A 25,796-nucleotide genomic window follows, 5' to 3' on the forward strand; every position below is an offset into this window, starting at 1 on the left:
CTCACCAGAACTGTTAGATGTAAAATAAACCTGAAGAGAAATATAAAATTTCGACTGTAAATAGAAAAATTAAATCTGATAAATCTCATCATTTTTGTAGGGAAGTTAAAAAAACAGAGCAAACAATAATTGACAAATTCTGTACATTTTAACATTTTATTTTATTACTGAACATTTCCACAGACCCCAAGCACTCGATTTTGAAAACCCTTGTTTTATGACGCTTAAACATCACTGGGTTTTTTTGTAGGATGAATTGGAAAAACAACAGGGAGAATGTCAGAGGACCAAGACATGACCCATAGGTCCCCGTGTGCACAACAGTGTAGAAAATCTGTGCCAGAGCTCCGACAATGTGTATTTTACTGAAAAACAAGACAAAAGCACTGACTATAAATAGTATTTTTGGCAGTGTTCCTCATTAAAATTACCATGCCGGATTTCCTGAGCATTTCTTGTTAATTACGCCGGTATAATTTAGTGGTAGACGACAGCTAATGATTCAGACAGAGATGCAGTTGAGGACAGAGGAACATTGGCTAATAGTTAATTACGAACGCCTGATCTAACCACATTACATTCACACAGTCTGAATGCAGCAGAGAAACGATACAGGTGATAGAAACGTCTGCCATTAATACTTCACAACCTTAAAGCAACAAGTATGGTATTAAACAAGTTTCCAAATGATATTTATCAGAAAATGAGAAAACCAACCCCAATAAAACATCCAATTTTCTCACTCGGCAATGAAATCGCTCAGCGATCAGAATAGCTTGCTCATGTTGGAGCGAACGCGTGGTGAGATGCGGTCTGCTCATTGTCACCGAGTTCCTCATCATTTGTCTCATTTCCTCTTGCTGGGATTGTTACCTCCTGCGCGAGGAGCGCATTATTTCCAATCAGTTCAATAAGAGCTGAGCGTATCTCTACTGACACATGGACACAAGTTATCCACGAGATTACAAACTCAGAAAAACAACATTAATTTACATCCTATAAGCAAATATGTTCTTATGTGCGAAAAAGACACGACGTGCAAAAACAAATGCAGAAAATACAGTGTCTTGGGTAGGAATTTCATAATATTTTAGTTTGCAGGGAGCTGTTAAAATAGATACGTTGGGATGTGATGTCATGCCTGCAAATTCGTCTAAGATCTATCGAGTGATCTGCCACATCACGGTCAAATTACGGCCCAGAATGTCATACTGGCTATGGCATTATAATGCAGTGAAATCAATAACGCTCCACTACGGTAATCCATCTGCACTTCAGCACTGACCTATTGGAGAAGCACTGTCAAATGTTAACCTGCTCAATACAGTCAAGCTGAGCAGGATATGATATGATAATGAAGGTCAGATCGCTGATCACAGGCTGCACAGAGGTCAGTCTGTTACTGCGTAACATATCCATGAAGCATTCAAAGTGTTTTATAAGTACTCAAAAAAAGAACTTAATTAAACTGAAGAAATGTCAATTTGGACATTTCAACTCAACCAAAATAACCTTTTTAAATGGATTTGGGTTAGTCTTTCAGAAGATTAAATTCATTTAGTTATGCCTACTAGATGCAATTAAAATCTGAAGGACTGAGCGAGATTCAAACTCAAGTCATGCATTACCATGTTCACTCTCTGAAAAAGTCACATTATAATGCTGTATTAAAAATGTGGAAAATAGATTTCACAAAAATATTACAATTCAGATAATTGTTAACTATAAAAGTGTTAATTATTATGGATTATGTGTGTGTGTTTGTGTCACAGTGCTACAGCGAGGAAGCGAGGAGTGTGGAGACGAAGGAGTTGCAGGAAAACAGTGTTTAATAAACAAACCAAGGGGTAACACAGGGCAGGCAGGAGACACACGTTGCACCAACAGTTCACGCATAAAGCCACACAAGGAAACATGGGGCAGACAACACTTTAAAAACTGAACTAACGCTCTGGAGCACTATTCAAGTCCAAATTTTTTTGCATGCGTTTTTAAGTTTTTTCGTATTCCCCATCCTTTCCTATCAAAATGCATGCTATGGATGCAAAAACACAGAAAATCGAACCTGGTCAAAGTTTCGGAGGGAGTGTGCAAACGTGATTGACATAACGTTAAGTTAACAAAGCCATGAATACGAGTCATCTCTTGTTTAATATGTATTTCCCAGGGCACATTATACAACATACATTTACTCCATCACATTAATGCAAAGGAGAGCAAATAGAAAATACAACATTACTTTAATAATAATAGCGAGGAAAAAAAATCACATGGAGAGTCATAATGCACAGCCAGCACCAAATGGACAGAATGGCAAAGCTAATGTTTACTGAATTATAACTGCCACCATTTAGAATTAAACAAACTTGTATTTGTGATGACCCGAGCTGACCAAACAGTTAATTGTGAAATGTTTGCGCTTTGTAGAGTACAGTACCGGCAGTTCAAGCTTTAACATAGGATCTAATTTGTAGAAAAAAACTTTGATTCTCGAATTCATTCTTGTTCAGTACGGCCGCTGTTGTCACCGGAAAAAACGTTTACCCTGTAAGCGCCAATCAGGAAGCCAGAAACGCAGCAGTGTGAAAAAGGCTAATCCATTGATGAGCAAGTGATGTAATGCTAAATTATTCCAAATCTGTTGAGATAAAAAAAACTAAATCATCTACAACTTGGATAACCTGAAGCTGAGTACATTTTCATAATTTTGGGGTGAACTATTCTTTAATATCTCTACATTTCTATCCCTCCAAGATAATAGACAAAATAGAAATACTGAAATAATTTTAATTAAGTAGAGTAAAAACAATTCAACTGCATTGGCAGATTATGTGTTGCTTTGGATCTGGATCTGTAACATTTACCACCCAATGACTTACAAAGACAATTGCCTTCAATGAACAGACTGCAGTCACACTCACTAGTTTATACTCCACACAATCACTAACAAAGAGCAATATCTAGCGGAGACAGAGAGCGGAAGGACTCAAATCCAGTGTCCCATGAGCAGATCAGCTCTTAATATGTCAAGAGCAACACAAAATATGCTGCACCACACCTCAAACCCTGAAAGAGTTTAAAGCAGAGCACATCTAGAAAAGTGTATATATTTAAAACTGCAATTTCCATCCATGACTTTTAAACTTAATTTTCCAGGCCTTGAAGTTTTCCATGACTGCGGGAACCCTATAAAAGCATGACTGAGCAAGAAAGACAGATTTCCAATCTATTAAGACAGAGTAAACGCTTCCTCCCTGACTCCACGGAGGTGTGCTAATTTAATCTCCTGAAATAGTTTTTTAAGCACACCATTTAATTAGTCAGCTCAAAGTCTATTAGTGTTGCTTAGAGGAAGGCAGTATCTTCTCATTACTGATATACAATCAATGACAGTAATACTTTCTATCCGGCTGGCAGTCTAGCAGATTATAGGGATGAATCACTATAATGAACTTCATCAATTCATTGAACATCCACTGATAAACTTACACTTTTTTTAAGTAAACACATATATAGGAGACTGATGCTGGTTGTCACATATTTATCTGTGAATATTCTTAGGGTTGCTTTATTTTTTAAAGTCAGTGTCTGTATACAATTAATTGAACACACCAGGGCATGTTGTCACACTATATGGGGTAGTTTGCCACAATGGGAACTGTCCATTATTATGAAACAATAAATTCATGCAAGAAATGCACAAGGAACAAAAATATCAAAGTATTTTGTCTGGAGGACAGAATTAATCAAAAATACATTACTGTTCAAAATGTTGGAGTCAGTCATTTTTTCAGATTTTTGTTTTTTAAGAACGTAATATTTATATTTAACAAGGATATATTAAATTGATCAAAAGAGACATTAAAGCTATTTATAATGTTACAAAAGATTCTATTTTAAATAAACGCTGTTCTTTTAAATTTACTATTCATCAAATAATACTGAAAAAAGCAGCACAAATGTGAATCTATATATTTTGGCCTACTGTTATTTAAAGTATAATCACACCTAGGAAAGACAGGAAAACTATAAGTCACAAAAAACAAAAGTGGGATAGATCCAAACACGAATCTTTTTCTTGTAGAAAATATTTTTTGATTTTTGTGGACAGCCTTACAGCAAATCATATTTAGTCCAAATACTGCATATATTCAAAATGGAGTGATCCCGTGCTCACCATTGATTAACGGTGCATAATTCAGAGGGACTGCAAAATAACAAGCAGACTAAATTTTAGAAGTCCATTAGTTTCTATGGGCCTAAGTGAGTGGTCTAGCGCAGATGCTAATTTAGTTAGTGAGAAAAAAAGGTCTGTATGGTGGCTGACTGTGAGGATAGCACATTAGACCACTTACTTAAATGACCAGAGGAGTGAGGGATAATGTTTTCTGCCTCCTGGACAGCTGAAATACCTAATGTCAACTGAATTTAATTACTGTGGAGGTGGTGTGCTAGAATGCCAGCTCATGCTAATGCTAACTGATCATGCTAACTGAAATTACTTTCAACATCATGGGCCAGATTTACTAAACAGGGCAAATTAGCGTGAGAGCGCAATAAAAGCGCAGATATCCCATAAAAGCGTAGATGGGAGTGAAAAATTGTGTGGCTGATGCGACTGACAATGCGCAAACTAACAATCACAGGCGCAGCCAGTGCATTTCTATAAAGATCAACACAGTCTACCAAAAACAGGGCAAATTAGCCGATGATAATCAGGTGAGTACAATCTACTAACTAACAACACAGGTGCAAATGGGTTAGGACATGCATTTTTGGGGGCGTTAAATAATAGTACAAATAAACTGCCTTACCCTGAATTAGTAAATCATTTTGCATGATTCATGTAAATATTCTCCTCCCATAAATTGTGCATCTGAAGGGGAAACTCCAACAAATGCATATGCAATAAGGTAAAAAATAACTGTGCATACCTTTTCTGTAGGTTTTTTTATGCCAAAAGAGAGTTTCAAAAGAGAGTAAAACTGGCTCGAACAGTAAACACAAGCTTTTCTGACATTTAATAGTAAATAGCCCAATGGATAAATTATTGCAAGACAAATAGGCATGGTAAGTGCAAGGAAATAGTCTCAAATATCAGTGCTATTTTAATATAATTTAAATGCATTATTCCATAATAGAAATTCTTTTTTTAATAAGCTTTTATTTTTAAATTTTGTTTTCATTTTCTTTTTAAATAATAAGTTAATTATAAAAAATTGTTTAATAATTGTTACATAATTCTGTTACATTTGTCATTTTTATTAGTTTTTTAGCTTTCATTTCATTTTTTTTAGTTTTTGTAATTTAGTACTTCAATATAATTTTATTTGTTACATTTCTAATTTTAGTTTTTGATTTTATTTTAGCTTTATTTCAATTAATGTTAAAAATAACAACACCATATAGGGTACACTGATTCAAACCGAAAACTCGTAAGTTCAAGACAGTCTTTTTAAAGAATTCATGTAAAAGAACTGGAATTCATATTAAAAAATTGTATAACAGAAAAAACCTAAAACGCTATTTAATTTACAATGGTATTGAAGAATAATAAGCGCTGAAAACCTACAGGAAACATAGCAGAATATCTTTGTGTAGTGTTTTCCTTATACAGCATCAATGAACCGTTAATGCAAACAAAGACACTAGAGAAACAGGTGGCACTTTTTTAGAAAATAGAATTGTTCTGAATAAGGACTGGTTCTTGGGTCCAAATAGGCTACAGATATGTAAACTGAAACCTTTAATAAATATTTAATATGGTTCTAATCTTCACCGTCCCCTACTGATGTCATTGCAAGGGACAGTTGTCATTCTGTAGATAAATTTATCTTGAGAACAGTTACCTAACACAGAACACAAGACATCCCTGCTATATCTGCCATTTGAAAATCTGTGTTTCAGAATGATTCATAGGACAGATAATATATCAGAAGAACCACAGGCCATATGAATATTTCTGAGGGGATATGTGGTTTATTGATCAATCAGTCATATTTCATAAGTGTTCTGCTTGAACCCCAGTAAGATGAATGGCTTCATGGATGAATGGATAAATAAACAGACAGACGGATGGATGGATGGATGGACGGACGGATGGATGGCTAGAAAGGGATAAGTTGACCCAAAAAAGAAACATCTGTCATCATTTATTCAAGTTATTCCAAAACATTATGACTTTCTATCCTTCATGGAACTTGTCTTTTTTTTTTCAATTCAATTACAATGAGCAATGGATGGATGGAGAGACAGGCGGACAGATGGATGAATCAATACATGGACAGATGGATAGATATATAGGTGGACAGATAGACAGATAGATAGATAGATAGATAGATAGATAGATAGATAGATAGATAGATAGATAGATAGATAGATAGATAGATAGATAGATAGATAGATAGATAGATAGATAGATAGATAGATAGATGGATGGGTGATAGATAGATAGATAGATAGATAGATAGATGGATGGGTGGATGGCTAGATAGATGGATGGGTGGATGGCTAGATAGATGGGTGGATGGCTAGATAGATAGATAGATAGATAGATGGATGGGTGGATGGCTAGATAGATGGATGGGTGGATGGCTAGATAGATGGGTGGATGGCTAGATAGATAGATAGATAGATAGATGGCTAGATAGATAGATAGATAGATGGGTGGATGGCTAGATAGATAGATAGATAGATAGATAGATAGATAGATAGATAGATAGATAGATAGATAGATAGATAGATAGATAGATAGATAGATAGATAGATAGATAGATAGATAGATAGATAGATAGATAGATAGATAGATAGATGGGTGGATGGCTAGATAGATGGATGGGTGGATGGCTAGATGGATGGGTGGATGGCTAGATGGATGGGTGGATGGCTAGATGGATGGGTGGATGGCTAGATGGATGGGTGGATGGCTAGATAGATGGGTGGATGGCTAGATAGATAGATAGATGGGTGGATGGCTAGATAGATGGGTGGATGGCTAGATAGATAGATAGATAGATGGATAGATAGATAGATAGATAGATAGATAGATAGATAGATAGATAGATAGATAGATAGATAGATAGATAGATAGATAGATAGATAGATAGATAGATAGATAGATAGATAGATAGATAGATAGATAGATAGATGGGTGGATAGATAGATGGGTGGATGGCTAGATAGATAGATAGATAGATAGATAGATAGATAGATAGATAGATAGATAGATAGATAGATAGATAGATAGATAGATAGATAGATAGATAGATAGATAGATAGATAGATAGGTGGATGGCTAGGTAGATAGCTGGTCAAAGAACCGCACTAACAAACTCTAAAACCATTCTTTTTTAAACCATTTTCTTTTGAGGAACTATTTATCACAAATGGTCGGTTGACCTAATCAGGCTTTCACTTGAGTCAGACGCACGCTCTGCGTTATCGATCAGTGCGAGTGTCGACTAAACTTGATGCTTTGTCTCCTTGCATCAGGAGGGGAGCCCCACAGAAAATCGATAAGAGCCAAAACAATTTTATTTCATTAACATTAAGGCCACCAGCATAATTAAAGAACAGGTTTCATATGCTTACGTTAGCATGTTTTCAACATTACCATCTGAAACAACGAGTATCCCTGAGAAAAGCAGCCACATTTCAGACTGCGACCACAGTTTATTTGAGGATAGCTTTCAGAAGCAACATCTGCTCTGGTGCTTCATGCTCTACTGGGTTAACATTAACTGATGATTTTAAAATCTTCTGTTTCACTGAGCAGGGTGTTTGCTTGAATGGAAAGCAGTTTCATAGCACATTTAAACTGCTCTGATAAAGGACAGCCAAGCTGAGAGTCCACTACAGGGGAGAACATTGCAAGAAAGACCTTAAAGGGATAAGCTGACCCAAAAAAGGGGTCATCATTTATTCAAGTTATTCCAAAACATTATGACTTTCTCTCCTTCATGGAACTTGTCTTTTTTTATTATTCAATAACAACGAGGAAGGATTTTAAAAAATGCACAGTAAAAAAATAAAAAATTTGAAGTTGTATATAAAACTGAAGATTCAGATTACCATGGTACAGTTTACAAGAAAATACTGTAACACTAGGGAACACTTATTCACTATTAACTGCGACTTTTCCCTCAATAAATTCCTAATTTGCTGCTTATTAATAGTTAGTAAGGTGGTTAAGTTTAGGTATTGGGTAGGATTAGGGATGTAGAATAAGGCATTAATATGTGCTTAATTTGTACTAATAAATGGCTCATATTCTAGTAATATGCATGCTAATAAGCAACTAGTTAAGATACCCTAAAATAAAGTGTTACGGAAAATACTAATTAAGTCTTTTTACTTCAAAATTTCATGTTTATTTCAATGTGTTATTTGCCATTTCTTTGTCATTATTTGTGAAATTTACTTGCTATTTGTAAGGGAAAATTTCTCTCTACAAACTATTTTTTTTTAATTTTGGAAAAACACCATTAAAGTATGAAAATCAGTCCATTTGACTTATTCTTGGGCTCTATGATATTTGTTTTATTTATTTTCCCCAAATTCTATGTTTTTAATAATTAAGTTTTAATGGTTTAATAAATTGTAATAATCAAAAAAATTTCTAATCAATTAAATTCATAAAACTGTATTATATTTATAAAGTATGTTCAAGATATAGTACTATATTTCTGTCACAATTTCTTCAAAATACACTGAACTTTTATTTTGGTTGTTTGTCGTGAAGACCTTTTAGTTTCTGTGTGTATCTGATTTTACAGTTTTATCAAATGAAAAAGGCTGCGTTCACACTAGCAGCGACTTTTGTCGCATGTCGCCAGCGATGAGGTCACTAGTGGGCGTTCCCACTACTGGTTGCCTTGACAGCGAATCAGGTTTCTTGCCCCTAAGTACAAATATTTTGGAGGCCAAAGACTAAATACAACCTAAATCTAAATTAAATCCTTACATACAAACAAAAAATGAATGAGAAACAGAGCCTACTTTCTTCCATTGTGTATGTTTGTCTACGGCTGAGAGGAGAACAATCACGTGAGCTCTACCGTCTTCTTTCATTGGCTGTCGCTCCCGAAAGTCGCTCTTCATTTGCATAAGGTTGAAGGACCTGCAGCAACACTGAAAAAGTAGCCTAATTCTGCAGGAAAACAGTGGACATGGCAACACAGCACGTTGTCATATATGGAAGTAAAAACACAAGACATAAAGGGATTATGCGTTTATAGTGTGATTTGCTGCAATAGTCAGCAATATGAAAAATAAAGACAAGGATGTGACAGAAGAGAGCAGAGTTTTTAAACTTTATCATATGAGCAACTGTCTTGATAACTTTGAAGTGACATCCATGAGCGCATAATCGTGATGTAAACGTCACATTAATTCTGATATGACTGTTCAGACTGTGGTCGCATGGCAAAACATTGGATTTAGCACCACATATAAAGTGGCACAAATCGGAATCGAAAAGATCAGATTCCATGTGGTTTGTTCTGTTCACACTGTCATGAGAAAACGAGATCTGAGTCACATGTGAGCAAAAGAATCGGATTTTGACCACATTTGCCTGCAGTGTGAACATAGCCAAAGTGAAATACTATGGGGTGAACTATCGGAGCATTTCTGGAGATGAAGTTCACGTGAAGTATCCTCATATAGTGAGATGGCAGATGCTGAAAATATGATAAGCTATTATTTGTTTTCATTTATCTTCTGAAGCCATGCAAAAGCTTTTGAGAGCAGAACAGACTAATTTAATTCAATGATCTCAGAAAGGCTTGACATCTACATTCAGTGACGCCCAAAACTTTTCAATGAATTGGTTGAATCTGAATGGGACTAATGAATCAGAAAGAAATTCCAACAGGTTTGGACCAACATGAAGGTTAGTAATCTCTGAGTAAACTATTCCTTTAAGGTTATCCACTGGTTGGCTCTCAACGCCAGGCTCAGGAATACTCCTAACTGTGCTGTTTTCAGAATTTTCTCAACCGCAGCATATTCGGAAAGTGCACATTCCTTTCAATAGCATTTTCACTTAAGAAAAGCAGATGGCAGATTTTGCAGTCATCAGGCATGCGGCGGCTCTAGTCATATCATCAATTGCAGAGGCTGTGGCAGGAACAGCCTGCCATTTCCATACAGACAGCAAAGCATGAACGCCCCATAGGCCGTTTCTGTCTGGATGTGCTGAGTCATCGGCCGCTCGCCGCAGTTATCGCCACTGCTCCAGGCTCTTACACAAATGAGATTGGGTATAGATGGAGAAAAAATATAAAAGGATAAAAATCAAAGCTATAGAGAACTCTGTCATCCCGGATTCACTTAATGCTCTGTGAAATCAGCGAGGAAAGTTTAATGACCTCTAGTGGTGATTATGCATTACAACATTTCACGGCTAAAGCAGATTGGTTTGAAATAAAACAAGTATTTCAAAATCTAGTTGATGGTGATGTTACCACATGACCACCACATGTGACCCTGGACCACAAAACCAGTCTTAAGTCCCTGGGGTATATTTGTAGCAATAGCCAAAAACACATTGTATGGGTCAAAATTATTGCCAAATATTGTCCAACCCATACATCAATGGAAAGCTTTTTTTTTTGATCAGTAATATGCATTGCTAAGAACTTCATTTGACAACTTTAAAGGTGATTTTCTCAATATTTTGATTTTTTTTTTTTTGTACCCTCAGATTCCAGATGTTCAAATAGTTGTATCTCGGCCAAATATTGTCCGATCCTAACAAACCATACATCAATGGAAAGCTTATTTATTCAGCTTTCAGTTGATGTATACATCTCAATTTCAGATGATGTATACATCTCAAAAATTGACCCTTATGACTGGTTTTGTGGACCAGGGTCACATATGTGTATGATAACATGTTTCCAATTAACAATTAAAAATAAAATGCATTATTAAAAACTATACTTCCAGCAAGCAGCTTTGTAAATATCATTACACTTTAATTCCACTTTTAATTGAATTAAAAAATGAATAAAACTATGCATCCTGTTTATCAGCTTAATTTAGATTCAGGAATTCCAAAGCCATTCTCGGTTCTGAATAATGCACAACCTCATCAGCTATAAGTTCTCTTTCCAAAGTATAAGAATGTATGTTTTTGTTGCCATTAATTAATATGAATGTTTATCCGAGTGTATTCATCATGTCACAACTGTGTTCATTTCTATAGATCCATTCTCTGTGTCATCATCCTGTTAATAATTGGTTCTCGTGTAATTACGGTTGTCCGCTGCATCCTTTGACAAAACCATCATATATCAAATGCATTTCCATTATGAAAACCCAAGATCAGTTTCCACTGTACAGCTAAACATTTTCATTTTCCACAAAACTGCATGGAGGACAAGACAGTGATTGTTAATTGCAGCATTGTAGATCAAACTTGATGCCAGCCTGTCTTCTGTTCACCAACAGGAGCTGCTAAGCAGCCTATTAGAGTCATGCTGACTGGATAGCAGACAGCATTATATACTTTTGAGGCACACTGTAAACATTACATTTTACCTTATCAATTTACAGCATCTGATACAATTTTGGATACAGATTGATACAATTTGATTTGATACAATTTTCAGTTTTTAATGAAAATGCTGTCATTATTTACTCACTCTCATGTCAAAGTTGATGGTGTCTTGTGGAGCTTGGAGTTTCAAGAAATATAAGAGCAAAAGAGTTCAGAACTACATGTGGGTGAATAAATCATGATAGAATTTTCTTTTTTGGCTGAAAAATCTCTTTATGTATCTAAATATTAGCAACTAACTGACTGTGATATTCTTAACAAGCCACAGAAAACTGATTTACTGAATGATTTACAGCAGTCTTAACCAATTATTATTATGTTAAGATTTCAGAGTATTTTTTCAGAGTACAAAAAGCCTGCAAACAGAAGTGACAGAACATGCAGCATAACACCTCTGCCATTTTTCTCTGACTTTCTTACTAGTTGCTTCTTCAGTCGCAGTTTAAAACTAATCTAAAACAGGCCAAAAGTCAATAAAACTGCCAGGGATCAGGGCTAAACAAAATTGAGCCTGTAGCCCCAACAACACAATGAAGGAAGGCAGAGGTGAAGAAATCTACTGCCAAAGCAACAACAACAGATTTGTAATTTGCTGTGAGTTCACCGACTACGTGAACTGCTCCTGAAAACAGAGTATTTCCACATTCGCACAGATATGATGGTCCTGAAAAGCTGAAGGAGGGATGGCATGAGAATTCATATGGAAATTCTCAGGTAACTGTAATTTGTTTCCCTACGACTTATTACATCGCATAATTAGCAGTAGCTGTCAACTGACATTCAAAGTAAATATTATAATAAGACCAGGAGTGACAGTAAAGACATTTACAATATAATAAAAGATTTATATTTCGAATAAATGCTCAATATTGATACTAATACGTTTCGAGAGCAGTATATGAGCATTAGAATGATTCTGAAAGATCATGTGACACTGAAGACTGGAGTAACGATGCAGAAGATTCAGCTTTGCATCACAGGAATAAATTACACTTTAAAATATATTCAAATACAAAACAGTTATTTAAATAATACTTCATAGTTTCCTGTTTATTTTTAATTGTATTTCTGATTAAATAAGCATTAGAAATGTCTTTCAAAAAAAATGTACCCACCCTTTTTGAATAGTAGTGTGAATAAAAAAAAAAAAACATTTGGCTTATACTGAGGTTAAAATATTATTAAATATCACATATATTATCACAAGTTTGTTTTCTTCATCTCAACAGATTTGGAGAAATTTGGCATTACATTTACATCATTACATTTAGCATTGGATCTTCTGCAGTGAATGGGTGCCGTCAGAATGAGAGTCTAAACTGCTGATTAAAAACATCACAATACTCCACAGTAATCCACACCACTCCAGTCCAGTCCATCAATAAACATCCTGTGAAATGAAAAGCTGTGTGTTTGTAAGAAACAAATCCATCAAGATGTTTTACATTCAAACAGTCCTTTAATATTGCTTTCTCCAATGAAAAAGTTGTCTGGTCTGAATCAGGAGAGAATTATACACTGATTTACAAGCAAAAACAGTCCAAAACATTTCTAAACAAATATGTGGGTGGATTTTAAAGTACAACAGGGGATGGATTATTATGGATTATGGAGTCGGTTTAAAATGAAGATGCCTTGATGGGTTTGTTTGTTTTCATTTCACAAGATGTTAATTGATGGACTGGAGTGGTGTGGATTACTTGTGGATTATTGTGATGTTTTTAATCAACTGTTGGGACTCTCATTCTGACGGCACCCATTCACTGCAGAGGATCCACCAATGAGCAAGTGATGTAATGCTCAGTTTCTCCAAATCTGTTCTGATGAAGAAACAAAATCATCCACATCTTTGATGACCTGAGGGAAACTCATCTACATCTTTGATTTTTTGGTGAACTACTCCTTTAACAAGCAGTTCAGTCTCATAAAGTGGCCCCTGAGTTAATATGGTACAATTGTGTTCGCTACAGAAGCAGGTTAAAGCGGGGATAATTGCTGCCATTCCTCCTACTATATGTGTCAAACATATTTTCATAATGAGCAGTTGATGAAGGAACATAAGAAACTGCAGAAGAAAAGTGTGCCTACACACATACTAAAATAAGAGGACAAAAGAGAAGATAAGGGTAGCGCTCGTTCACTCATTTAGCTCATTTGTGCAACAAAAGGCTCTGATGGAAGGAGGTTTGCTTTGATCTGTTATCATTACATGTGAGCCGCAGACAAGACATACCGCTGTGATCTCCCGCGTGCACGGGAGAAAAAGCGCCTATTCATTGCTAACGTGTGCTCCTGTGTGTTTCTGAAATATTTTCAGTTCTGGCAATTCTGACTATTTTCTCGCAATTGCGAGTTTATATCTCACACTTTTGACAATATAATAGTTATAAAGTCCAATTCTGAGGAGAAAAAGACTTTTCTTACAATTGTGAGTTTATACTGTATATCGCAATTCTGACTTTTTTCTTGCAATTGCACATGTGGCGGCCACAAATAGATTTTCCAAAAGGCTTAGGCCTATACTTCATTGAATAAACTGAGCAAAGCACATTTCAAAATTAAAATGCAGTGCGGGTGTTTTTATATGAATGTATCTTTACTTGTATATAAAAGAACCGACCATCTTCAGAAATGATGTCATTTTCATTTCATCTTTCCTGTAATGCCTGATAAAGTAGCCTTTGTGAGCTCAGTGCTTATTGGATTACAGCCGTTACCGGGGAAACCACAACACTTCTCCCGCTCCAACAGCACCTCCTGCTGGCAGAGAATGAATTTGCATTTGCAAGTCTGTGCTGACATTGGACACTGGTGTCTGTCAGCAAACATAAACAAAAGCATGCTTCAGAACTATGTTGAGAAGGTGCTTAAGTTTTGAGCCATGTATTATTTCTATGAATTGGGCTGCTACTGCTGCTAACCAGACGAATTGAATGATTGATCCCTTTAATCACTGTACCTTGCTTTCATATATATGTACCTGAATAATGTACGAGTTTACATCTCCCAATTCTGACTTCTTTCTCAGAATTGCTTTATACAAATTTGCAATTGCAAGTTACAAATTCAGAATTGCGAGATATAAACTCACAATTCTAACTTGTCTCGCAACTGCGAGTTTACTTTAAGACTGTTTTCTTGCAATTGCCCATTTACTTTTTCTCGTAATTGCGAGTTTATAGACAAGTCTAATTCTGAGAAAAAAAATAACTTGCAATTACAAGTTTATATCTTGCAATTCTGAGAAAAAAAAATCTGAATTGTGAGTTTATATCTTGCTATTGCAAGAAAAAAAGTCAGAATTGTGAGAGAAAAAGTCGTAATTACCTGTTTTATTTTCATTCAGTGGTGGAAACAAGCTTCCATTGTGCAAAGCCCAAGCAAAACGAGTAAATGTCTGATTCATCCCCTCGATGCTAGCGTTAGATCAGTCCTATATATTGTGCAAATCTCTGCTGAAGTTTACACATGTCTTTAGTGAAGTAAATAACAGTCTGGATGAATTATTCCGGCTCAGGTATAGTCATGAGACTCTGAGCTGTACTGAAGTGCTTGTCACGCTGTGACAGATCAAATGCTCGTGCTCAGTGCCACCAGGGCCCCAAAGAAAACAGTCTGTGCTCAAATTTAAATTTCCACTCAGACGTTTGACACTTCACGCTTTCATGACCTTGTTTGGTTTAATAATGTCTTGCTTATTTATTTACTTGTGTTTTGAAACGGTTATCACTGCAGGACTTCAGCATTTGCTCATGAGGGAGCTGTCACAATCAGTGTTCACACAAGAGCGCTCAAATGTGAAATTATTCAGGTACAAATATATGAAAGCAAGGTACAGTGATTAAAGGGATCAATCATTCAACTGTCTGGTTAGTTTGAACAACAAAGCTACATTAACTTTTAAGTGTTCATATCAAAATGTATTTAAATGAATTACTTCATGTTTATTACTCCCCTGAGTATTTATTTGTTTATTTACAGTATATCCAGCATTCAAAAGTTTGGGTAAAATCAGTAATATTGTGAAATATTATTACAATTTAAAAGAACTGTTTTTGACTTGAACATATTTTAAAATGCAATTTATTGCTGTGATGCAAAGCTACATTTTCAGCACCATTACTCCAGTAATCAATGTCACATGATCCTTTAGAAAGCATTCTAATATGCAAATTTGCTGCATTATGATGATTTACAGTATATAATGATTTCATCATATAATAATTATTATTATTTTTTTTCAAATTTAGAGAGTGGAAGACATTTTAAGTTTCAAAAGGAAATTATATGATCCCTTTAAGAGGCCGATGAGTGAAGTTTGCATCACCTTAACCTTCATTAATGTTTTTTGTAGACTGAAACACTACGCTGATCCACATGTACAACATACAACTGCGGCAAACTACAAAACATGTATTCTCACACAATCAGGTTCTCTCTGTCTCCTCCCTCACACTCTCCGTCTGTCTCCGGTCCACCTACACATGTAGAAAACCATGTCTTTCTGTTAAAGAGGTCTGCAAAGGAAGTGATTTCTCCTGGCTAATGCCAGCTGGTTGGCACTGGATTCCCGACTGACACTCAACTATAAAAGCTGCACAAAGATGCTGACACTCTCACTGCTGCCCAATTTGATCTGTGATACTATTATAAAAACAAGCCTGAGCCAAAGCCTCACTCAGAGATTCCTGCTCCATCTGGCACTGATGCGAGGAACTAGACGGCAAATCATAACCGTCATATGCACACAATGAGCAGTGCCTGTGTATTGTGTGCTTTATTTGATAATATAACTTAGAAATTCACTGATATTATTGATTCACTAATATTAAAATAATTTTGGCCTAAACCACGACTCAATAATGTTTTTATGTAATGGCCAAAAACCAGTATATAGCCTATATTAAAATTTGATATATAAAGAAATTATATTAATATTATATATTATGTATTAATATTAATAAATCAATTGATTTAAATGCTACAAATGTTCAAATTAATTTTGAATTTTTTTTAAGATTATATTTAACAGTGTTATTAAATTATGAACATTTTTAAAGATTAATTTTAAGAACATATATCAATAATCCAATTATAGCAATTAAATATCTATTGTTCATACCTAATATGATAAGGAAGTGATCATATAAAATATTTAAATAAATACCTTTCTTTTTTAAGTGGGAAGAGTATCTAAAAAGCAGATGCAAACAGATTCAGAATTATAAATTCTTAATCAGTATTGTTTGTTGTTAAAAAAAACATAAATTTACTTTTGGAGCAAAATTACATTCGATTAGTCATTGTAATCAATTATAATTTTATTTCAGTTTTTCTTACCACATTCGCAAATATTTTCTTGTTTTAAACATAAATCTGAATATGCTGTCATTTTAATATTAAAAACTAGAAAACACTATTTGTCAATTTACTCGTGGAGCAAAATAACATAATTTTTTTAATGCATTTTTAGTGAATTAAAGTATTATTTTTCTTACCACACTCACATATAGTTATTTTTGTCTTGTTTTAAGCATAAATCTGAATTTGTCATTTAAATACTGAAACACTATTTGTCAATTTACTCATGGGGCCACATTGCATAATATTAAGATTTATTTTTAAATGCTTATGTAATAAATTAATGTTTTATTTTTCTTACCCCGTTTACAAATAGCAGTTTCTTGTTTTAAGAATAAATCTTCTTGTAATTTAAATATTAACTACTAGAAAACACTACTTGCTGATGGGAGGATACATAAATTGAATTCAAGATAACTTTTTTTGCTTCTCAGGTAAATTTATCTTGATTTAAAGATAATGATTTTTGATTTTTATTTAGAATCTTTTTACTCTAAAATGAGACAAATACTGATTAATAAAGTGATTTGTTTTGTTCTGTGGCAGAAAGGCATTTTTTAGTTAAAAACAGGCCACTAGTTTAAGCAAAACTAGCCAGCTGAGTGTGTAAAAGAATGTGAGAGAGACCTATAGGCTCAGAGACTAGCTAGTATACATATCAGTTTCACTGCAGCCTGTACAGTGTGCCTCACTGCTGATCCCAGACCAGAGCATAGTCTATTCTTAGAAGACGCTGGAAACCCCAGGGGATGCAAGACTGGAAATGGAGTAAAAGGAGAATGTAACAAAGGCAGCGACAGTGTGTGTGTGTGTGTGAGCGAACTATGCAGTGTGTTCATGCATAAATCTTCTCCTGACTTTGCATAAGGACTCTGAAACTAGATAGCATTTAAGAGCTCCAGCACCAAACCCCAAAGGCTCTTGGACCAGATTCAACACACCTCTGGCATCAAGCGCTATGTGCTGCACTCTCTGCATATTTCTCTGCGTCGGCTCTTAAGTTGATTGGTGGCCACATCACAGTGTGTCTCAAAGTTTATAATATATGATCCGTCCTGAGGGGTTTAAAGGTACGCTGTGCCACTGGGCCAGCGTTATTTTATTGCCACATGTGATAGAGGCACAATCATTCAGACCGGTCTGATGATATTTGTGTCCGGTCATTGAAATAAAATAGATCATAAATTCCCAGCTCTGTTTTCGCATAGTGAAAAGGCGAATCAAAGTGAGATCTCTGTACTATGTGAATTATTCTTGCTAGACAATGTTTGTGCAATATGGCTTATACTGTAGCTCTACAATCTTACTGTACATAAACAACTGGTTTTTTCCTGTTTATATACCACTGTTCAAAAGTTGGGGTAACATTTTTGTTCATTTTAAATCAAATTAATACTATAGGTAGTTTATTCAAATTATCAAAGAATTCTAAAAAAAAAAAGTCACCATTTCCATATAAAAATTTAGCAGTTTCTTAAGCAGCAAATCTGCATATTAGAATGATTTCTGAAGGATCATGTGACACTGAAGACTGGAGGAATGATGCTGAAAATTCAGCTTAGCATTATATGAATAAATTACATTTGAAAATATATTAAAATAGAAAACAGTATTTTAAATTGTAATATGTCACAACATTACAGTTGTTTTCTCAGAATTGTGAGATATAAACAGAATTGTATAAGAAAGAATTCAGAATTGTAAGAATTCAGAGTTTGCAATTCTGAGAAAAAAAACATGAAGCTCTGAATTGTGTATAAACAAAATACTTTTTTCTCTGAATGCCACCAAATAAAAAATAAGAAAGGTTATTGCAATTTTGATGGCAATTATGAGCTAAAAAGTCATAATAACCTTTTTTATTTATTTATTTATTCATATATATCTCATAAGAAATGCTGAGAGAAGCAAGTTTGATACTGAAAGGAAACACAACGGAGAACTGATTGACACAAATGTGCTTTTCACACTTGCACAATAACATTTTCTGCTGGATAAAGCTGGAAAAAAATGTTAAGTATTACACATTGATGTGGATGCATACTGAAAAGGAAAACCATTCTCGAGTGCTGGTGCCAGTGATGGGTATCATCAGCCTGATTTTCATTTAAAAAAACTCCATGCTCTGAATTCTCAAGGAGCGAAAGGGCACGACATAAAAAAACACATTAAGAATAAACCCACGGGAGCTGATGGCAGCGATCCCCAGAACTGTGGGAGGACACGCAACTGGTATTAAGACAGAGACTTTTGCATAAATCTGGATGGTAATCTCTCACTCAGATGATGAGATTGCCGCTCTCGCTTGCACTAATCTTCCTGAAGGAATCCGAAGATTACAAGCATCTCAAGAATACCTTGCTGGAAGCGACTGATGCCTCTCTGATTAGTGTCTGATGGCAACAAGGGCTTAAACACAAGTTTGATATGTAGAATGTGATTTATCTACACAAATGGATGGAAGGGGGTGGAGAGAGAGAGAGAGAGGCATACATTCACTTAAAATAAACAGGCCAACCCTGTATTTGTGCTTCTTATAACTTAATGGGATATTTCACCCAAAAATTACAATTCTGTCATAATAAACTCACCATCATGCTGTTCAAAATCTGACCTCCTTTGTTCTGTGTAATACAAAAGAAGATATTTTAATAATGTTTAAACAGCCTTTACCCATACAATGAAAGTCAATGGGGTCCAAAACAACAATGAACATCACTGACTTTCATTATATGGCCATCTTCTTTTGTGTTCCACAAGAAATAAATTATATACTAGAGCAGCATAATCAATCAAAATAAAACTGGAATTGTGATATGGTTTAGTGTGATTATCAATTTGCAAAGGCTGTGATTGGTTAAATAGATATATATGCTACGTGTTTCATAGTGAAGTGCGTCACTGTGCTCATTTACATGCGAGCAGCTCCTTATCTGCCGGTGTTTGCAGCGTCTCAGAGCAGTTCCACACAAACTCCATCTATTCATTTTTTAATTTGGGTCACTTTAACACGTATCAAAAGAAGCGTTTGATGGTTCTGCATTTGCAAATGAAAAAATTAAGACCATAAATTAAGCCATAAATACTAGTATTGTGATTTTACAATTGCAATGTAAAATAAAATTAGTATTACATATACAGTGCCCTACAAAAGTATTGGAACGGTAAAGACAAAATTGCTCTGTTGGCTGTGGAGTCAAGACATTTACAAATATGATTAAAAGATGAATATGAGACAAAACTAGAATGTTACATTTTATTATTGGGTGATTCAACACATAGATGTTTTACCAGCTAAGAAGATCAGCACTTTTAGAGTTCATCCCTCTATCTGATGCGAGCATAAGTATTGGAACAGTTGCCTCACAGGTCTTTCTAAGTGATCAGCTGTGTCCGGTTGCATTAATTCTTCAGATGTTAAAAGCAGGGAATGTGTCGTATCAGTTATATCCATAACTTCTGTATTCTGAATCTTGCATTCGATGATGACACACACAAACCAGGATGAAGATGATGGAGCTGACTGAGAGAAAAGCAAGCAATTTGGATGCTAAAAGAAAAGAGGAAGTCAATTAGAGCTATAGCAAAAACAAAGGGCATGGAGAAATCAAGAGTTTGGAAACCACCAGTGACACCAGCAAAATCATAAAATCTGTGAAAATGAATCCTAAAAGCCGTGTCTGTAAATCACCAACACCTTCCAGAAAGCTGGGGGGGATGCTCTGATAATCTACTGTCCTCAGGAGACTTTGACACAGAATTACAGATGCTACACAGCAAGATGCAAACCTCTGACCAGCACCAAAAATAGAAAGGCAAAATTAGAGTTTGCAAAAAAAAGCACAAAGGTGAGCCAGAGGAGTTTTAGAACTGTGTTTTTGGAAGGGTACAAAACCATCTTGCCTACTAATATTCAAGATAATGCCACCAGATTCATTGGGAAGTGCTTCATATTGCATCAGGACAATGACCAAAAACACCCTGCCAGTTCAGTCAAGGAATTTATAAGGGCAAAGAAATGGAAAGTCTTAGATTGCCCAAGTCAATCTCCAGATTTAAATCCAATTGAACATGAATTTCACCAGCTGAAGAGGAGAGTAAAGGCAGAAACTCCTCAAAACAAGCAACAATTGGAATTGGCTGCATTAAAGGCATTAAAAAATATATATATATATAAATTTTAAGGCAACCAGCTTCAGCAGATTTTTGAGTTTTCTCAATTAGTTGTTTTAAGTTTATACAACAAAAAGTTGAGAATCTCCTACAAAAATAAGTTGAGAGAACTAAAAAATCTGCTGAAGCTGGTTGCCTTAAAATTTTAAGTTGGCTCAACTTTTTTTTTTTTTTTTTACAGTGTGTGATTGTGCGCAAGGGATCTGCAACTAAATAGTAGCTTTTAATCTTTTATATCTGCCTTATGTTCAACTGTCCCAATACTTATGCTCACATCAATGAGTGGGATGAACTCTAAAAGTGCTGTTCTTTTTATTTGGTAAAACGTGTGTTGAAACGGCTAATAATAAAATGTGACATTCTGTAGTTTTGTCTCATATTCGTCTTTTAATCATATTTGCAAATGTCTTGTCTCCACAGCCGACAGAGCAATTTTGTCTTTACTGCTCCAATACTTATGGAGGGGACTGTATATTTTTTATTTTACTGTTTACATTTTAAATTATGTTTTACTGGGTAAATTTTTTATTATTATTTATAATAATAATATTTATTATTACTATTATTATCATCGTTATTATTATTATTAATATTATTATCACTTATTTTATAGCTGTATTGATCATATTGATATTCACAACTGATTTGTCCAAATTGAGCAGCAACAAACAAGCATTGCGAGCATGGAATTTGTTTAAATCAAATTTTGAATCCAAATTTTTATGATCGATAGATAGATAGATAGATAGATAGATAGATAGATAGATAGATAGATAGATAGATAGATAGATAGATAGATAGATAGATAGATAGATAGATGGGTAGATAGATAGATAGATAGATAGATAGATAGATAGATAGATAGATAGATAGATAGATAGATAGATAGATAGATAGATAGATAGATAGATAGATAGATAGATAGATAGATAGATAGATAGATAGATAGATAGATAGATAGATAGATAGATAGATAGATAGATAGTAAGTTCCCTTACTTTGTTGTGTTCTGGTCAAAGCTCTCATTGTGGTTTTCCAACTGCTTCCTTATGGATATTCAGGGAGTCATAAATAAATAATAAATAAATAACACAAATTGACAATGCAGCAAGCCTTCTAAATACCCTAGAAGCAGCTAGATTAATGAGAGACACCAACAGAACTATTGTGAGAATGCCAAGCAGTCTATATAAAGGATTGTTATTCTATCGCTGCACATAGGACATGCTGCACTCCTTCATGCATTGCTAATGTAATGCCTGTAGTGCTCCATTTCTAAACATGCCTGATGCCTTATGCATACGCACACAAGTGCTCATCTCACACACACACAAACACGTTTTCCACAGTCCTGCATCTTTACTTACAACACAATATCTCAAATGCCAAAGCAATAATAATGATTATAGGGGACATGCACTGCAGAAGCACTTGTCTTCACAAAGTACCCAATAAAAGCTATTAATGTGTCTTAAGTTGGATCTCAGAGCTATCTCACTTGGTCTATCACATCTCGTTTTGCCTTTATCTGCTTGAATGCTGGAGTGCCTGCTTGACGAGGCATCACAAACGAACGGAGGATTTAGAAGATGAGAGATTCGGCGTGTGTGTATTCGGGGAGGGGATTAATATCCTGAATCGTGGCAGCAGATGGGATTTTTTTTCGCTATTGTCTGCCATAGACCTCTCAACGTAACACGATCGTGTAAATGAAACCACATCCATTGTTGCATGCAGAAAAGTGAGAAGCTGCAGTGCAATACATACAGTGCTTCACTGCGTTCTGCACCGTGCGTTACAACATTTATGCATGCATGTTTCTTTACACTCTTGAAATAAAGTTTCCAAAAGGTCTAAAATTCCACAGAAGAACTATTTTGGGTTCCAAAAAAAAAAAAAAAAAAAAATCCTTTCTTTGCTATAAAGACCCTATTATGCAATGGAAAGGTTCCATGGATGTTAAAAGTACTTAATGGAAGCACACACTCTTAAAAATAAAATTTTCAAAAGTTTTTTTTTTTGCAGTGATGGCATATAAAAGAACCATTTTTTTCCACTATAAAGAAACTTTTGTGCAATGGAAAAGTTCCATGGATTTTAAATGTTCTTCATGGAACCTCAGATAGCAATAATAATAAAAAAAACTTTATTTTTGGAGTGTGTAATACCAACCTTATTTCTTAAAAGTGTAGCAGCAGTTTTTGCATCACACTTGGACTATTTTGTCAAACTAATGAACAATGAGACGTTCAATCAACTCAAACCTAACAAAAAGCTGTTTTTCTGTTGTCTCAGCAATTTCAACACATCTTAAGAGGATGCATGCATGCAGCCGATAATGCAGTAGTTTGGCTATTCTTGCCCATAATAACTTTATAATGGTAGAGTGTACAAGCCCTGTGCAGAGGATCAACACCTCTGACTCAGTCAGCTAAGAGTATCGAATTATGTTTTGTGGTAAAGAGGAGGATCATAAACATGCTTGAAGAAGCTCTGCAAGGCTGGCTGAGATGAGGAGGGTAATGAGAAGGAATATTCATGTGGCTGCAAACATGTTACAAGGTGTGTGTGTTTTATAGCATGAATAGGCCTGGTAAGATAAACATTTACTGGCCCTCACCATCAAAAGGAATCTGTCACTGTAATCAATGAACAAGTCTTAAGCAGACAGTTCACCCAAATTCTTCAAACCTGTCTGGCTTTCTCGCTTCTGTGAAACACAACAGAAGATATTTCGAAGAATGTTGGGGTCTAATTGACATTGGAACCCACTGACTTACATTGTCACTCAAAATATCTTCTTTAATTAAGCAAATGGCAACAGAATTTTCATTTTTGGTTGCACTGTCTCTTTAAATCTTATTGGAGTAAAATCATACAGTAGACATTCCATTCCTTTTTAGCTTAGTTTGACATAAGCAATTGTGCGACATATTTACAGCTGTCTAACGCTGTCTCACACTCAGTCACACACATATTCAAAACTGCATGACTCAGAATGGCCCTCAGCAGGGAGCTGATATTCACAGATGTGGATCATTTTTAGACACACGCAGTGAAGAATCCAAACTCATGACACTAGCAAAAATATTGCAAAGCACTGACAAAAAATAAAGATATATCATTTGTTGCCAACACATATAGCTTCCATGCTATGCTGATGTATATATAATAAATGGTAACAACTTCCATTTTTCATAGGTTTTACAGATCAGCTACAGCAGCTCATAAAACTTAATATTTTCATATGTCTACATGCATATTAAAGTGTTGTAACACTATCAGTTTAAAGAAGCAGACATTAGCTCCAAAAGTGGGTTTTGCAGTGATGCCTTAGCTTAGAGGAACCAGTATGGGTTCCCCAAAGAACCATTCAGTGAACAGTTCTTAAAAGAAGCATTATTGTTCTTAATGTGAATAACATTTGATTACTCTAAAGAATCCTTTTCCTCTATAAACAGCCCTTTGTCAAGTGGAAAGGTTCCATGGATGTTAAAGGTTCTTCATGGAACCATAGATGCCAGTAAAGAACCTTTATTTGTAAGAGTGTATGACGTGAAATCACCATCATGTATGACCACCACTCCTCTGAAGTGAAAAAAGATCTAGGTAGGCTACATCAACTGTATAATGATCATTTTAAACCAGTAAATTCCAACCTACCACAATACAGTAAATCCATGAACAAAATTTAAAACATCTTTGTTTTTTTATTGGAGCCTAGGTTTTATCAAAGTTTGTAGTTGTTGAAACCAGTGTTGCACCTCAGACATTCTCCTCTATGTCAGCTTTTGATGTTTTACATTATATAATGGTTCTAAATGTATTATTTAGCATTAAAAATCTCATCAAATGAACTTTGGATCACTTTCATTAGGAGCCACACACACTTACCGCCTGTTCAATGGCGCGTCTTTCTTTTGCTTTTTATTCATCACAGCAGGGACGCAGTTCGTGAGCTCGGTCCAGTCCGCGTGCAAACCGCAACTCCATCCCGTGGAGAAGCGCGAGAAGAGCCACGACTCCGCTTTACCGGGCCGGTGACACGTGCATTTCTTCTGTCCGGAGCGGCAGTCGCACGGTCGCTCCAGGTGGATGTTGCGCACCAGGTGCCTCCCGAACGTCGTTCCCCCGGTCTTCTGGATGTGGAGGAACACGATCACGTCGTTCCCCTTGATGTCGAAATCCACGTGGCGATAGAGGTCCTCGCGCGTGAAGTTGAACTTAGACGGGAATCTGAACGGAGCGTCCTCGTCCGGATCCGGAGACTCTCTCTTGACGTCCGCTGGATATTTGGAGAACGGAAAACTCTCTCCGTTCCCAAACCGACAAGACGTGCTCCCCGCTGGACAGATGTACTGATAACCGATCATGACAAATAAAACGGTCAAAACAGGAACTAAAAGGAGTTTGTTGGATTTATCATCCATTGCAAAGACAATGAGCCGGATGATCACGCCATTGGTGATGCTGTAGCCGCTGATAGAGTCCTGCAGGTGCTTTCCACGGATGATGCTCCGCAGGCAAGATCGCAGATTCAGTTAGATCATAGTTACATAAAGGTCGTTTGGACCGTCAAATCGTAGACAAAGGAAAAAAACATGCCTTGCGTTTCCACATTGTACTAAACTTGAAAATGACGCTTTACAAGCAGCTTCATAAACTGTCCGATAAAACGGTGCACGTCTCTGAACATCCA

The 25,796-nt window shown here is 35.6% G+C and overlaps 1 protein-coding gene across 1 annotated transcript in view; it reads right to left on the reverse strand.

Annotated features, from left to right (window-relative positions):
- Positions 1-25,527, reverse strand: part of hs6st3a (heparan sulfate 6-O-sulfotransferase 3a) — a gene marked incomplete at both ends in the record, with an annotated part of 28,362 nt that extends 2,835 nt beyond the window's left edge. The window contains one exon of the mRNA XM_079377199.1: positions 24,992-25,527. Coding sequence (XP_079233325.1) covers positions 24,992-25,527 — 536 coding nt within the window. The remainder of the gene's footprint in view (positions 1-24,991) is intronic.
- Positions 25,528-25,796: the final 269 nt, after the last annotated feature.

The sequence above is a fragment of the Barbus barbus genome, assembly GCF_936440315.1.
Source record: "Barbus barbus genome assembly, chromosome: 25".
Classification (NCBI taxonomy): Eukaryota; Metazoa; Chordata; class Actinopteri; order Cypriniformes; family Cyprinidae; genus Barbus; species Barbus barbus.